General features: G+C 36.1%; 1 protein-coding gene across 1 annotated transcript in view; it reads left to right on the top strand.

Moving 5' to 3' along the window:
* Positions 1–14,167, top strand: part of DTWD2 (DTW domain containing 2) — a 137,372-nt gene extending 123,205 nt beyond the window's left edge. Inside the window, exon 9 of the mRNA XM_066273814.1 lies at positions 10,981–14,167. Within this exon, the coding sequence (XP_066129911.1) occupies positions 10,981–11,151 (171 nt within the window). The 3' untranslated portion in view covers positions 11,152–14,167. The remainder of the gene's footprint in view (positions 1–10,980) is intronic.
* The last annotated feature ends 2,909 nt before the right edge of the window (positions 14,168–17,076 follow it).

The raw sequence follows: 17,076 nt of genomic DNA, 5'->3' as shown, positions 1-17,076 counted from the left end.
TTTGAACTAAAAGTTGGTGATTTTCATTCAGCTACAATAATATTGTACTAGGACTTTTCATACCATGGAAGCCTTGAGCTTGGGAATCTTTTTGTATTATAGAACTGTCTCTACTGACAAAGTTTTACCTTTTGAATTTGTATGACAAAGCAGTGTGCCATAGCCTAAGCATCGTAGCTCTATTCAACACTAATAGTTGGCAAGAGTGGTCTTTTGAAAACTCACTTGTACCTACAGACTAAACAATATACAAAACACTGAGTTTCCCTCAATTATCCCTTTAGAAACTAGCTTATTTCTCTTTATTTTTTTATTTTAATGGGGTGACATTGATAAATCAGAGTACATATGTTCAGAGAGAACATCTCTAGGTTATTTTGACATTTGATTATGCTGTATTCCCATCACCCGAAGTCAAATTGTCTTCGTCACCTTCTAACTGGTTTTCTTTGTGCCCCTCCCTTCCCCCAACCCCCTCCATCTCCTCCCCACACTTTGAAACCACCACACTCTTGTCCATGTCTCTGAGTCTCATTTTTATGTCCCACCTATGTATGGAATCATATAGTTCTTAGTTACTTCTGATTTACTTATTTTGCTCAGTATAATGTTATCAAGGTCCATCCATGTTGTTGTAAATGATCCAATGTCATCATTTCTTATGGCTGAGTAGTATTCCATAGTATATATGTACCAAAGCTATTTAATCCACTCATCCACAGACAGACACTTGGGCTGTTTCCAGATCTTTGCTATTATGAACAATGCTGCCATAAACACGGGGGGCGCATTTCTTCTTTTGAAACAGTGCTATGGTAGGCCCTGGCCGGTTGGCTCAGCGGTAGAGCGTCAGCCTAGCGTGCAGAGGACCTGGGTTCGATTCCCGGCCAGGGCACACAGGAGAAGCGCCCATTTGCTTCTCCACCCCTCTGCCACACCTTCCTCTCTGTCTCTCTCTTCCCCTCCTGCAGCCAAGGCTCCATTGGAGCAAAGATGGCCCGGGCACTGGGGATGGCTCTGTGGCCTCTGCCTCAGGTGCTAGAGTGGCTCTGGTCGCGGCATGGCGACGCCCAGGATGGGCAGAACATCGCCCCCTGGTGGGCAGAGCATCGCCCCATGGTGGGCGTGCCGGGTAGATCCCGGTCGGGCGCATGCGGGAGTCTCTCTGACTGTCTCTCCCTGTTTCCAGCTTCAGAAAAATGAAAAAATAAAAAAATAAATAAATAAAAAAGAAACAGTGCTATGGTGTTTGGGGGGCATATTTCTAAAAGTGGGATAGCTGGGTCAAAAGGCAGTTTGATTTTTAATTTTTTGAGGAATCTCCATACTGTTTTCCATAGTGGTTGCACCAGTCTGCATTCCCACCAGCAGTGCAGGAGGGTTCCCTTTTCTCCACATCCTCACCAGCACTTATTTTGTGTTGTTTTGTTGATGAACGCCATTCTGACTGGTGTGAGTTGACATATAGATATCATTGTGGTTTTAATTTGCATTTCTCTAATGATTAGTGATGTTGAACATTTTTTAATATGCCTATTGGCCATCTGTATGTCCTCTTTGAGAAGTGTCTATTCATTTCTTTCGCCCATTTTTTGATTGGATTTTTTCTCCTCCAGGTGTTGAGTTTCACAAGTTCTTTATAAATTTTGGTTATTAACCTCTTATCAGATGTACTGGCAAATATGTTATCCCATTGTGTAGTTTGTCTTTTTATTCTGTTCTTATTGTCTTCAGCTGTGCAAAAGCTTTTTAGTTTGATATAGTCCCATTTGTTTACCCTGTGTTTTATTTCACTTGCCTGTGGAGATAAATCGGCAAATATATTGCTGCAAGAGATGTCATAGAGCTTACTGCATATGTTTTCTTCTAAGATGCTTATGGTTTTCCGGCTTACATTTAAGTCTTTTGTCCATTTTGAGTTTATTTTTGTGAATGGTGTAGGATGGTAGTCTAGTTTCATTTTTTTGCAGGTAGCTGTCCAATTTTCCCAACACCATTTGTTGAAGAGGCTGTCTTTACTCCATTGTATGCTCTTACCTCATTTGTCAAATATCAGTTGTCCATAAAAGTGTGGGTTTATTTCTGGGTTCTTGATTCTGTTCTATTGATCTATATGCCTGTTCTTATGCCAGTACCAAGCTGTTTTGAATACAATGGCCTGTAGTATAACTTGATATCCAGAAGTGTGATACTTCCCACTTTATTCTTCCTTTTCAAGATTGCTGAGGCTATTTGTGTTCTCTTTTAGTTCCATATAAATTTCTGGAATATGTGTTCTATATCTTTTAAGGAAGTTATTGGTACTTTAATTAATTGGTATTGCATTGAATTTATAAATTGCTTTGGGTAACATAGACATTATAATGATATTTATTCTTCGTAACCATGAGCAAGGTATATGCTTCCACTTGTTTGTATCTTTCCTGATTTTTTTTTATCAATGTTTTATATTTTTCCAAGTACAAGTCTTTAATCTCCCTGGTTAAATTTATTCCTAGGTACTTTATTTTTTTGGTTGCAATAGTAAAGGGGATTGATTGCTTTCTTAATTTCTCTTTCTAAGAGTTCATTGTTAGTGTATAAAAATGCCTCTGATTTCTGAGTATTAATTTTATATTCTGCCACCTGACTGAATTCATTTATCAGGTCCAGTAGTTTTTGTCTGAGACTTTAGGGTTTTCTATATACAGTATCATATCATCTATAAATATGATAGTTTTACTTCTTCTTTTCCAGTTATAGATGCCTGTTATTTCTTTTTCTTGTCTGATTGCTGTGGCTAGGACTTCCAGAAATATGTTGAATAAGAGGTGAAAGTGAGCACCCCTGCCTTGTTCCTGATCTTAAGGGGATTGCTTTTAATTTTTGTCCATTGAGTATGATGTTGGCTGTGGGTTTGTCATAGATGGCCTTTATTGTGTTGAGGTATGTTCCCTGTATTCTCACTTTGCTGAGAGTTTTGATCATGAATGGGTGCTGGATTTTATCAAATGTTTTTTCTGCATCTATTGAAATTATCATGTGGTTTTTCTCCTTCCTTTTGTTTATGTGATGAATCACATGGATTGATTTGCAAATATTGTACCAGCCTTGCCTCCCCAGAATAAATCCCACTTGATCATGGTATATGATTTTTTTCATATATTGCTGGATCCAGTTTGCTAATATTTTGTTGAGGATTTTAGCATCTAAATTCATCTGGGATATTGGTCTATAATTTTCTTTCTTTGTTTTGTCTTTGCCCGGTTTTGGAATCAGAATTATGGTCTTCTCATAAAGGTAGCTTGGAAGTCTTCCTTCCTCATGAATTTTTTGAAATAGCTTGAGAAGGATAGGAGTTCGTTCTTTGGATATTTGGTAGAATTCACTCGTGAAGCCATCAGGCCCAGGACTTTTCTTTTCTTTTCTTTTCTTTTTTTTTGTATTTTTCTGAAGCTGGAAACAGGGAGGCAGTCAGACAGACTCCTGCATGCGCTCGACTGGGATCCACCTGGCACGCCCACCAGGGCGTCGCTCTGTTGTGACCAGAGCCATTCTAGCACCTGAGGCACAGGCCATAGAGCCATCCGCAGCGCCCGCAGGTCCAGGACTTTTCTTTTGGGACTTTTTTGATAACTGTTTCGATCTCATTTGTTGTAATCGGTCTATTTAGGTTTTCTGATTCTTCCAGATTAATTCTTGGAAGATTATATGTTTCAAGGATTTTGTCCATTTCATCTAGGTTGTCTAGTTTTTTGGCATACAGTTCTTCATAGTATTTTTCACAATCTTTTGCATTTCTGTTGTGTCAGTTGTTATTTCTCCCCTCTCATTTCTAATTTTATTTATTTGAGTCCTCTCTCTTTTTTTCTTGATGAGTCTGGTTAAAGGTTCATTGATCTTGCTTACCTTTTCAAGAACCAGCTCCTGGTTTCATTGATCCTCCGTACTGTTTCTTTAGCCTCTATGTCATTTATTTCCACTCTGGTCTTTATTATTTCCTTCCTTCTACTACCTCTGGGCTTTACTTGCTGTTCTTTTTCTTGTTCCTTCAAATTCTGCGTCAAGTTGTTTATTTGAGCTTTTTTCTAGCTTTTTAAAGTATGCCTGTAATGCTATGAATTTCCCTCTCAGTAGTGCTTTTGCTGTGTCTCATCAATTTTGAGTTGATATATTCTCATTATTGTTCATTTCTAGGAATTTTTTTATTTCTTCTTTGATCTCATTGTTAACCCATTCATTATTTAATTACATGCTATTTAGTTTCCAAGTGTTTGAGTATTTTTCAGTTTTTCTATTGTGGTTGATTTCTAGTTTCATGCCATTGTGATCAGAGAAAATGCTTGATGTGATTTCAGTCTTCTTAAATTTGTTGAGGCCGCTTTTGTGCCCTAACATGTGTACTATCCTAGGAAATGTACAATGAGCACTTGAAAAGAATGTATATTCTGCTGCTTTAGGGTGAAAGGTTCTGAAGATATCTATTAAATCCAGTTGATCTAGTGTTTCCAATAAGTCTGCTGTTTCTTTGTTAATTTTCTTTTTTGAGGATTTATATAGTGATGTTACTGGGGTATTCAAATCCCCTACTATTATAGTATTGCTGTTGATCTTGCCCTTTTTTTAATTTTTATTTTTGTATTTTTCTGAAGTAGGAAACGGGGAGGCAGTTAGACAGACTCCCGCATGTGCCCAACCGGGATCCACCTGGCATGCCCACCAGGGGGCGATGCTCAGCGCAGAGCCATTCTAGTGCCTGAGGCAGAGGCCATGGAGCCGTCCTCAGTGCCCGGGCTAACTTTGCTCCAGTGGAACCTTGGTTGTGGGAGGAGAAGAGAGAGACAGAGAGGAAGGAGAGGGGGAGGGGTGGAGAAGCAGATGGTTGCTTCTCCTGTGTGTCCTGGCCAGGAATGGAACCCTGGACTCCTGCATGCTTGGCCGACGCTCTACCACTGAGCCAACTGGCCAGGGCTGATCTCTCTCTTAAGTCCATCAAAGTCTGCTTTATATATTTTGGTGCTCCTATATTAGATGCATAGATATTTATAACAGTTATCTCTTCCTGTTGGATTGCTCCCTTTATCATTTTGTAGTGACCTTCTTTATGTGTTACTATAGCCTTTGTTTTAAAGTCCATTTTGTCTGATATAAGTATTGCTACCCCAGCTTTTTTTTTCATTTCCATTTGAGTGAAATATTTTTTCCTTCTTTTTATCTTCAGTCTATGTGCATCTTTTGTCTTAAAGTGTGTCTGTTGTAGACAGAATATGTAAGGGCCCTGTTTTCTTATCCATGCAGCTACCCTATGTCTCTTGATTGGATCATTTAATGCATTTACATTTAAGGTTATTATTGATATGTAGTTGTTTACTGCCATTTTATTCTTTAAAGCTGTATTCCTCTTTTGCTATGTTATTTTTCTCCTTTGATCAGTTTACAACAGGCCCCTTAGCATTTCTTGTAGCATTCCTTTGGTTGTAGTGAATTCCTTGAATTTTTTGGAAGGGATGGAAAGCTTTTTATTTCTCCTTCAATTTTAAATGATAGCCTTGCTGGATAAAGTAGTCTTGGTTGTAGGTTCTTGTTCTGCATTACTTTGAATATTTCTTACCGTTCGCTTCTGGCCTCAAATGTTTCTGTTGAGAAGTCGGAAGTCATCCTTATGGGAGCTTCTTTGTAGGTGATAGCCTTTTTTTTTTTAGCAGCCTTTAATATTTTCTCTTTATCACTTAGCTTTGGTATTTTAATTATGATGTATCTTGGTGTATATTTCTTTGGGTTTCTCTTTAATGGAGTTCTATGTGCTTCTTGAACTTGTGAAATGTTATCCTGCCTCTATTTAGGTAAGTTTTCAGCTCTGATATGTTTGAACAAAGTCTCAATCTCTTGTTCTTTCTCTTCTTCTTCAGGACCCCCTATGATGCGGATGTTATTTCTCTTCATGTTGTTACAGAGCTCTCTTAGAATTTCCTCAGACATTTTGAGTCTCTTTTCTTTTTTCTGCTCTGCTTTCGTGCTTTCATTTATTTTGTCCTCTAACTCGCTGATTTGATTCTCTCCTTCATCCATCCTGCTTTTAATTCCTTCCATTGTGTTCTTCATTTCTGATTTTGTATTTGTCATTTCTGACTCAATCTTTCTTATTATTTCAATGTCCTTTTTTATATTTGCTATCTCTTTATTTAGGTGTTCGTAATGACCATCTATTATTGTTCTAAGATCTTTGAGCATCCTAACAATCGTTATTTTAAACTTTGCATCCAGTAATTTGGCTATATCTGACTCATTTAGATCCTTTTCTGGGGATTTCTCTTGATTCATTTGTGTTGCATTTCTCTGCCTTCTCATTTTTTCTGTGTAGAAGGTTTTAGCCATTAGAGTCCACTGGGTGTGACCTCTGTGTTTCCTAGGTGTGGTTTGTCTGCAGGCCTGCCACCCCCTCTGCTGCTATTGCCTAGGGCATTGGAGTATGGGCATTGCCGGTGCCAGCCCACTGGGGCTGTTGCTGTGGTTTTCACCTCTCCTTCATGGGAGAGGCTATGATCACGTACAAGCCTTGGTGGCCTCGGCTTTCGCCCCGTTCCCGTGGATGGGGTTATGCTAGGCCCTGAGGGCAGGGATGAGCACCTTTGCCCAGCTGCAGGTCTTCGCCTGACTCTGGGCTTTCACCCCGCTTCTGCAGAAGGAGCCCGTTCATAGGACGGCTGCAAGTCTTGGCTCCACGGGCCGGGCGGGGCTGCGTGCCCAAGCTCTGTTTTGGAACTCTGCCTGTTCTGGGCTTTCGTTCCACTGCTGTGGGAGGAGCTGGCTCCTGCATCAGGCCACAAACCTCAGTTCCGCAGGCAGGGCAAGGCTGCACTCTTGCGCCCTTGCTCATGGGTGTGTCCCCGCCCCTACTGAGGTTCTGCCCTTCCCCCATAGGCTGGTTTGCAGGCAGCCCGCAGCTGGGCTTGACCACTTTCGTGCGTCTCCTCCTCCCCAGCTGGTCAAGACCGAGCTCACACCTGGGCCTCAGTTGTGGCCAGCTGGCTTCTGCCTTTGCCGATAGAACTGCGCTTCTGCGTCCCGCTGCCACCGGCCCTGGTGCGAGCCCTCAGTCATGTGGGTGGGGGTGCTGCAGCTCAGACCCTAAGTCTCACTACTGTATTCCCAAAATCTCCCTCGTTCTAAGTGAGTCTGCTCTGAGTGCCATGGGAGAGCTTGTTGGCTGGTGTCCTGCTTCCTTTTGCTGGTATTGCTGTTTCCAGGGGAAATATTCACTTCAGATTTGGGGAGTGACTCATTAGGGTGGCTGTCTCTCAAAGTTTTTCTCCCTGAGCCTCCTAGATTACACTCTTCCCTCTGTTCCGGTCCTCTCCTCTCTCTCTGTCCCCCAGAACCCCGGATGAGTGGTTGTGAGAGAGGTTTTCTGCGTGGTCCCTTTAAGAAGAATCCTGGGTCTGGGAAATCAGTCTCTTTCTCACAAACAGTATCCTGACTTGTTTCGCAGCTAAATACTGTCCATATACCTCTTCTAGGCTCTGGAGCTACAGGCTGGGGCTTTGTTTCTGGGGCTCAGGACCGTCCCCTCTCTGCTAAACTTACTTCTCGCTACAAGAGTCTCTCTGGGCTGCTGTTCGCTCCAGGGAGCTGGGCAGCCCCCTCTGTGTTTCTGCTTTTCCTACCAGTGTCAGTGTGACTTTTTCAGTGTTCCTTGGTTGAAGAATCCTCGTACTTTAGTCCAAAATTGGTTTTTCCAGATGATGGTTCTTAAAATTATGTTGTAATCCACTTTTGTTCTGGGAGGTGGAAGTTGGTATGTCCGCCTACTGCATCGCCATCTTGTTTCTCTCAAAACTAACTTATTTTTTAAGTAGAGAATTTTCTTTGACCCTCAAAACCAGCCCATCTCTCATGTTGCTTCACATTGCTTCAGTTATGTCATTCACTTACATAGAAATATTATCACTTATTATCAAGTGGTATGTCAAACACTCTAATACATCATCTTAGTGTATCATAATAACAACCTTGTAAAGTAGACATTGTTTCTTTCATTTCACTAACAAAGAAAGTGAGGCAAAGAAAGGTTATACACTGTATAATGTCTGGGAACACATAGCTAGTGCATGGTTACTTCAATTAAGATAGACTGGATTCTTATGACCCAGTGATTTATTGTCTGGGAATATATCCAAAGAAACTCAAAACACTAATTCAAAAGAATATATGCACCCCTATGTTTATTGCAGCATTATTTACAATAACCAAGATTTGGAAGCAGCCCAAGTGTCCTTTAGTAGACAAGTGGATAAAAAAGCTCTGGTATATTTACACAATGTAATGCTACTTAGCCATAAAAAAAGAAAAGAAAGGAAAAAAAAAGGAAATCATACCTTTGTGACAGCATGGATGGATAGGAAGAGTATTACGCTATATGAAATAAACCAGTTAGAGAAAGGCAAGGAGCATATAATTTCACTCATATGTGGAATATAATGAACAAAATAAATAACAAACAAAATATAAACAGAGTCATAGATGCAGAGAACAGACTGACAGATGTCAGAGGGGAGAGGATTGCAGGGCTGGGTGAAAAAGAATGAAACAATTAAGCAAAAACCAAAACAAAACCTCACAGATACAGACAACAGCGTGGTGAAGTTGAACACAGTGGAAGGGGGCTGGGGGAGGTGGAAAAGGGTAAAGGTAAGATAAATGGTTAATGGAAGGAAATGTGACTTGGGGTGGTGAGCACACAATGCAGTACACAGCTGATATCTTATGGAATTGTATACCTGAAACCTATATAATTGTATTATCCAATGTCACCCTAATAAATTCAATAAAAAAATAGGCTGGATAAGGCTTCATTCAGTTACTTAAACCTCCAAAATTAGAATAGCACAATAATACAACAAAGGTTTATGCCTGTCTCTTACTATCTGTCCAGTGGGATTGCCAGGGGGATCTTTGCTCACTGCAATCACTTAGGGCCCCAGGCTGATCGGGGCACCATCTAGACATGTCATTCTGCTTTCTTCAAGGAAGGATTAAGAGGAGGTAGTGAATCATATACCACTTTTAAAGCTTCTTCCCAGAGGTGGCACACATTATATGTGCTAATATTTCATTAACCAAAGCAACTTCTATAGACATGCCTAACTTGAAAGGGGGCTAGAAGATGCAGTCTGATCATGTACCAGGGGGACTGGCATATTTGTGACTAGCCCTAGTGAATACCACAGAGATGGAGTAGGGAACTAATTCAGTCTGTATCTCTCCAAAATTTATGCTTTTGATTACCTCAGAAAATTAATAGATACTTATTTTCAGTAGGTAAAGGTAGGAGGCCCTGTCAATGAAGAATTTAATAAATGTAATAAAATTGCAATAGAACCTTCAAGTCAGTCTGTATATAGTTGAAAATATGATTCCTCACTACAAAGATCAGAATCCAGTCAATCCACTATGTTGATTGCAAAGTTATATATAATCATTTCCACATTTCCTCTCTGTTTTAAAGAAATGAAGATATTAAAAGAAATTATGAGAACATAGCTAAGAGACGTTCTACAACAGTGTCATGCAGAGCTTTTCCAAGATGTTTGTCTTATGTAACAGAGCACTTACTTGCAGTGATTGAAACGTATAGGAATTTCTTTTTCTCCTGTAAATAAGAATTGCTGAGGTAAGCAGTCCAGGGCTGTGGATGCATCAGAGACCCAAATTTTTCCTGTCTTCCTATTTATCACCATACATACTTGGTTTTAATCTTCATGTGTATTGTTCTACTATCACATAGTGGTTACTGCACTTCTAACAAGCATGGTCTAGTCAATATGGTAGAGCAAAATCCTCTGCCTGCTAAGTCTGTATCATTTTAGAGAGAATCTCTAGAATCCCCACCTGAGGACTTCTACTTATATGTCATTGGTAGATTTTATCATTACCCGGTGTAATACTATTAGCTGGACACATTGCCACCTTGAATAAAATTTTTGATTATTTTTAATAAGGAAGAAAAGAATGGATATGAATAAGCAACTATTAGTGACTACTAAAAGTTTTAAGAGTTCATTGTACATTAGAGCTATTGAGCCCTTTCTACCACTTGTGGTGCATATGTAGGGGAGTAAATTTTCACATAGACTTTTTGAAATTTTTATAGTTAAATCTTACCAGTTTTTTACTTTGCCCCCCCCCTCCCTTTTAAAAACAATCTTCTCAATCAAGTATTGCTACTGTTATTTAAAAAATTGAGATCTAGGGTGTCAGACTCAAGAAAAGAATCTGACTCAAAATGTTTAAAATACTCTAATATCTGTATGGTATAAAGCACTAGTATAGTGTTTTTATTTTAAAAGCTTTTTAATTTAAGTGAATTTAGGAAAGACATATGTTTCAGTTATTTTATAACCTCCACTGTTCTCTGCTATCCTGTGGATCCACCCAGTTCATATTCTTATATTAAATGGCTGGCCCTGTAGGTATTTTAAATTTAGACTGATATGTATACAGTTAAAATGATTTCAAATGCACCAGAACCTAGATATCTAACTTGCATGTGGTGCATGGACTAGTATGCATTAGTAAGCCACTTGCCCATTATTGCCATCATTTAATTGTTATCAGGGGGCAGGAAGCTTGTGTCCTTTTGTGATTGAAGAATGAGTCAAATCTTTATTATATAAAGGACTCTTGTAGTCTGCTTGTTACAGATTAAATTATTATAATTGCAACAGTTTTGCATGCTGTTTGAGTATCTTAATGAATAAAACTAAATTTAGACTTTATTACCTATCTGGAAAATCAATTTGTGTCTTTTTACTGGAGTTACTTAGTGGTATGTGCAGAATGAATTGAAATAAATTATTTATTTAGGCATCATTTTATATTTATTAGAATATCTATTGCCCATAATAACAATAATAATGATGATAATACTGTCTCTGAAGAAAAAAATTTAGAAATAATATCATGATTTGTCACAGCACTTTATTGTTTTTTTTATCTTAACAGACTTTGCTTCGCCCTCTTCAAGCGTTATGTTCTTTCCAGCTTCAGCATGGTGCTCAAGTTCGCCTCAGCAAGGAACACCTTCTGAGAAATGGATTATATCCTAAGCCAATGCCAAAGAACAAACGCAAACTCAGGAAAATGGAACTGTTAATGAACAGTGTTAAAATTTAGTACAAATGTTCTTTTGGTGCTATTCATGGTGTCTTCAGCTGACAGTACCAGGTTAAGTTTTCATACAATTTCAGTCTGTGGATTTTTTGACTATCTAAAGAATTAGGGTTGCATACTAAACTTGCCTTGAAGAAGGGTGTAAATCAAATAGCCATAAAAGCAAACAAACAAAAAAATTACACTGAATCAGTAAAAAGCAAAATTTTATATTGTATTTGTTTTTCAAAATGTGCCTCTGATACATTTTTTTAAATACATAATTTGAAATGTGTTTAGTTGTTGAGCTAGGTTAGCAGTTCTTATTTTAAAATGGAAGGAAATTGTTCTTCCTAATTGGGACAGTAATGTTTCCATTAATGTTTTATAGATAATTAGGTGTAGACATATTGTAGAGGCTACCTACATCAATTTGCAATTGTACACACGAACTTTATAGTTTGAAATAAGTAACAAAAAAAATATGATAATCAAGTAATTTAAATAGAATTTTTTTCCTAAAACAGTATAACCAAATAAGGAAACTAAGTATTTCTTAGGGACTAAAATTGAACTCAGCGAATATGGTTAAATTTTCTATTAAAATTTTTTTATTAAGCTTTAGTTGACATATAACATTATATTAGTTTCAAGTGTACAACAATGATTTGATATTTGTATATTACAAAATGATCTCCACAGTAAGTCTTGTAAACATTTGTCACTGTACATAGTTTTTTTTTCTTGTGATGAGAACTTTTAAGATTACTCTCTTAGCAACTTTTAAATATTCAGTATTTAAAAGTATAGTATTGCTATCTATAACCATCAAGCCATACTATCTCCATGACTTATTTATGTTCTAACTGGAAGTTTGTACCTTTTGATCTCTTTATTCATCTTGTTTATCTAGAAACCCTATATCTGGCAACCACTATTTTCTGTATGTATGAGCTTGGGTTTTTTTGTTTGTTTGTTTTGTTTTATCTGTTTTTTTAAATGATCTCACATATAAGTGGAATACCATATATCATATGGTGTTTGCCTTTCTGACTTATTTCGCTTAACATAATGCCCTCAAAGTTCATCCGTGTCATGGATGGCAAGATTTTATTTTTTATAGATGATTAATATTCCATTTGATATATCTATATAATGTTTTCTTTATTCATCCATATATTGATGGACACATAGGTTGTTTCCATATCTGGGCTATTGTAAATAATGCTATGATGAATGTGGGAGGTGCACATGTCCTTCTGAGTTACTGTTTTTGTTTTCTTCAGATAATACCCAGAAGTGGAATTGCTGGATCATATGGTAGTTCTATTTTTAATTTTGGGGGGAGCCTCTGTACTGTTTTCCATAATGGCTGCAAAATTTTCATTCCCACCAACAGTGTACAAATGTTTCCTTTTTCTCACCAACACTTATTTCCTGTCTTTTAGATAATGCCAGTCTGACTGGTGTGAAGTGATATCTTGTTTTGATTTGCATTTCCCTGATGGTTAATGGTAGTGAGGATCTTCTCATGTACCTGTTGGCCATCTGTATGTCTTTTTTGGAAAAATGTATATTCAGATATTCTGCCCATTTTAAAATCAGATCTTTTTTTTTTTTTTTTTTTTGCTGTTCAGTTGTATGAATTTTCTATACATTTTGGATATTAGTCTCATCATATATGTGCTTTGGATTTTTTTTTTATTCAGTAGGTTGACTTCTCATTGATTGTTTTCTTTACTGTGCAGAAGCTTCTTAGTGTGAATGTAGTCCAACTTGTTTATTTTTGCTTTTGGTGTCACATTTTAAATATAATTATCAAGATATTACTGCCTGTTTTCTTTAAGGGTTTTTATGGTTTCAGGTCTTGCATTCAAGTCTTTACTCCATTTTGAGTTAATTTTTGTGTACGTAGTCCAGTTTTATTATTTTGTATATTACTGTCCAGTTTTCCCAGAATCCTTTATTAAAGGGATTATCCTCTACACATTGTACATTCTTGACTTCTTTGTTCTAAATTGATGACCATATATGCATGAGTTTATTTCTATGCTTTCTATTCTGTTTTATTGATTTGTGTGTCTGTTTTTTTATGATAATAGCATACTGTTTTCATTTCTGTAGCTTTGTAAGATAGTTTGAAATCAGGGAACATGATGCCTCCAACTTTTTTCTTCTTTCTTAAGATTTCTTTGGCTATTTGGGTTCTTTTATTGTTCTATACAGATTTTAGGATTGTTTGTTCTATTTCTGTGAAGAATGCCATTGGTATTTTGACAGTGTTTGCTTTGGGTAGTAGTCCTAATTTTTAAAGAGGTACCTGTAATTTTGAAATGCACGCATTTTTATTTTTAATCATTTTGGATAAGTTTAACTTTGTCAGTATTCATTGAACAGGTTTACTGACTTTGATAAACTAGTTTTAGTGAAGTTTTTATATAGAAATGAAGTAGACTATAATACACTTGTAATTTCAAAAACATATATCCGTAACTAGGTCTATGAAATCTTTTGGGAGGGCAGAAATTTTCAATTTGAGAGAATAAATTTTCCCCATGCCCTTTGAAGAATATTTCCTGAGATTTTGTATAGAATAAGAGACCTGTATGTAATATATGTTTACTTCTAACTTAAATCTACTGCAGTTTTATGTAAACATTTTGGCAAGAAGAGGGGACTTTGTTTTGTTTTTTATGACTTCTGGAGTTTCTTATTATCTAGTCTTAAGGTATACGGAAAAAGGAAACATATGATTTAAAAGTCAGCTTGATGTATATATGTGTGTATGTGTTATATGTAAACATACACCTGTGGATATTTCTGACCATTTTTATCCTTATTTGTTAATTTATTGTTGACCTGGAGTAGATAGACTCTTATTAAAAGCTTTAATGCTGGTTTTAATTATAATGCTAATGAATGTGTGGAAAAACTATGCAGAAAATATTTTGAAATATTAAAAGATTTATGTTTTATTTTGACATTTCTTTGATTTAAAAACAAGTTAGCTATTAATCTAAATCACCTATTATCAAGTGATTAGCTATAATAGAAAAGAAATAGTATATAATAATGTATAATTATTTCTTAACAAACTTTTTTAAAAAAAGAAAGTTCCTATAGAAGACACCATTTAAATCTTTAAATTTTCTTTAATTTCTGTTGATTTTTTAATAGTAATTACTACTTTTATCTTTTAAATATAACATTTTAGGGTATTTTTGAATACAATAATGTTTAAAATTTAGTAGTTTGGGAAATGTATAAAACTTTTAAAAGAAAATATATATAGTTTTCCAAATTGTTTTACTGACATATATTTTAATAATTTTTTATTTTTACTGAGCTGTAACAATATGATTCCATTCAATCTTCTCTGTTATACAATTCTTTAGTTACCTGCTCTCATTGAATAGTTATTAGTATTTTTCATTCTCTAAATATTATGTGAGGTGTTTAACTCACATAGTTAAATAGTATTATGTGAGGTGTTTAACTGAAAACTTAATCTGGATTTTAAAAGTTGTTACTTTTGTGTTGTATTAGTTAGCTCTTAAATTCAGATGCTTTTATTTACTTGATTTGCTTGGATTAATTTCAAGTTTTGTGGATTTGGAACTGATAGTAGGCTTTACATATATACTTTAACAACAGTTCGTTGGGTAGATTGTTCTGTGAATTGTTATCTAAACTACATAGCTCAGGATGGTATTTTTTTACATACAAGCTGACTGTGTCTTTAGTCAGCCCATTTGTAGTGGGGTGAAAGGCACTGTGTAAAGTGTGGTATTTTGAGTTTCTTACATAAATATAATGGGTTGAGAATTACAGTATACAAAGCAAGTCATAGTACTTACCAGCATTCCATAGCTCAGAAGATTTTTTATGTGGAACATGAGGATTATATTAAAAAAAAATTATGGTACCCTACTTCAAGAGTCCAAACCCAACTTTCCTTAACCATGTTAGGGTGTTTTTTCTAGAGATTTAGGAAGGTCCAAGCTCCTCACTACCATTATTGTTAGTGATTTATGTGGTAGGGCACTTCTATATAACTTCTTCAGTTTCTTCATTATATGTTCCCATTTATTGCTCCAAAATGGCTGTTTAAAATGTGAGTGAATTGTTAGAGACTCCTTTCTATTGAAGGATGCTGAAGTTCAGGGAGGTAAATAGTTTACTCTTGGATACAACTGTCATTGCGCTCTACAAGTAAATATTGATGCTCTAAGTCCGTGATGGCACACCTTTTTATAAAAACCGCCCACTTTTGCAGTACTGGTCAACCTGGCCCCTCCCGTTCACTCATGGACATCCAGCTTTCATGGTGGGTCAATCGCCGCGCAGTTTGGCTGCTCTGCTTGGAACATCCACTAGTGGGCGGGAGGGTCCAGTTTGACCAGCACTGCGAAAGTGGGCGGTTTTTATAAAAAGGTTCACCATCACGGCTCTAAGTAAAAAATTTGGTTTGACTTAGTGAATTATAACTGAACTTTTACTGTGACTTCAAAATAGGTATGAGTGAATTTTTTAAAGATAAATATTACTGTGTTAGATGTAATGAAACTTAGCATTTAATTGTGTCCCATAGCATAGAATAAATCACTACCTCTTAATTTGATCAAAATAAATTTTTATTTGTTGGATTTGCTTAGTATATCCTTCCCTCTTTTTCTTTTTCTCAGCTTTACTGAAGTATCATTGACAAAATTATAATATATTTAAAGTGTATAACATGATGATTGATATACATATGCATTGTTAAAGGATCTTTCTCATTAAGTTAACATAATTATCACCTCACTAATTTATCTTTTCTTTTTAGGGGGGTGATATTTAAGTTCTACCTCTTAGCAAATTTTCTTATACATTGCAGTGTTATCAGCTATAGTCACCTATGTTTTTCTCCTTTTTCTTCACACTTTTTTATTTTTCAGCTTCCTCCTGTCTCTGTCTTATCACCCTCAATGTCCTCTTTCCTTTCCTACTATTCTTCTCTTGGGTACCAATTTTTCTTTAATTATTTATTCATTCTTGCATAAATATTTATTTTCACAAAATATCCTGTAGGAATCTTAACAGATCACAATTTTATATTTAAAATTTGTGCCAATATCAGACAGTGCTCCATGCTCATGACTTGGCTCCCTTACTCTATTAAAAAAGCATATTTGAGAATCAAGTAATTGTTTTTCAGTCTTGAATGACTGTTCACTTGAATTAACAACATTAGAATTATTTTTTATAAAGACTTTTTAGCCCTGGCCAGATAACGCAGTTGCAGTTGGTTGGAGCACAGAGGTTGCTGGTTTGGTCCCCGGTCAGGGCACATACAGGAGCAGATACGTGTTCCCGTCTCTCTGTCTCTCTCTAAATTAAAAAAAGAAAAGAAAAAAATTTTAACAGTAGACATTTTTAAAAAACAAGTTGATATTCTTTGAATAACATATTTTACTATTATTACTTTAAAGTCTATTAAGGAACTAAAACACTTAAAAAATACACCTGCCTCGGGATTATTTTCATCACAGGTGTACTCCTCATTGATTTTGCATGTTAGTAGCATTTACTCATTTCTGTCCCCAAATATATTATTTACAAGGTGGAAAATCTCTTACTACACTTTTTTTGTGTACAGTATATATAATGTCATGGGAAACACTAGTTTGCTGTGAAAAAGGCAATAATGTATAATATAATCATCAGATTTTATAAATAAAATTGTATTTTATTTTGGCTTTATTAAATAGTTTTATTTCTAAAGTTACTTCTTAACAAAATCAATGAGGAAACATTTTAAAATATACACAAAAACCCTCAATTTTGGATCTAAAAGGTAAGCTTTTTTTTCATATCTTAAATATTTACAATTATTAAAACAAAACCAATGTCCAAACATCCAATATTAATTCATACTTTTTTAGTTAATCTCAGAACTCTTGCAAATTT

Source organism: Saccopteryx bilineata, chromosome 4, assembly GCF_036850765.1.
Source record: "Saccopteryx bilineata isolate mSacBil1 chromosome 4, mSacBil1_pri_phased_curated, whole genome shotgun sequence".
Classification (NCBI taxonomy): Eukaryota; Metazoa; Chordata; class Mammalia; order Chiroptera; family Emballonuridae; genus Saccopteryx; species Saccopteryx bilineata.
Note: the sequence above shows the minus strand (reverse complement) of the source record. Positions and strands in the feature narration are given on the sequence as shown.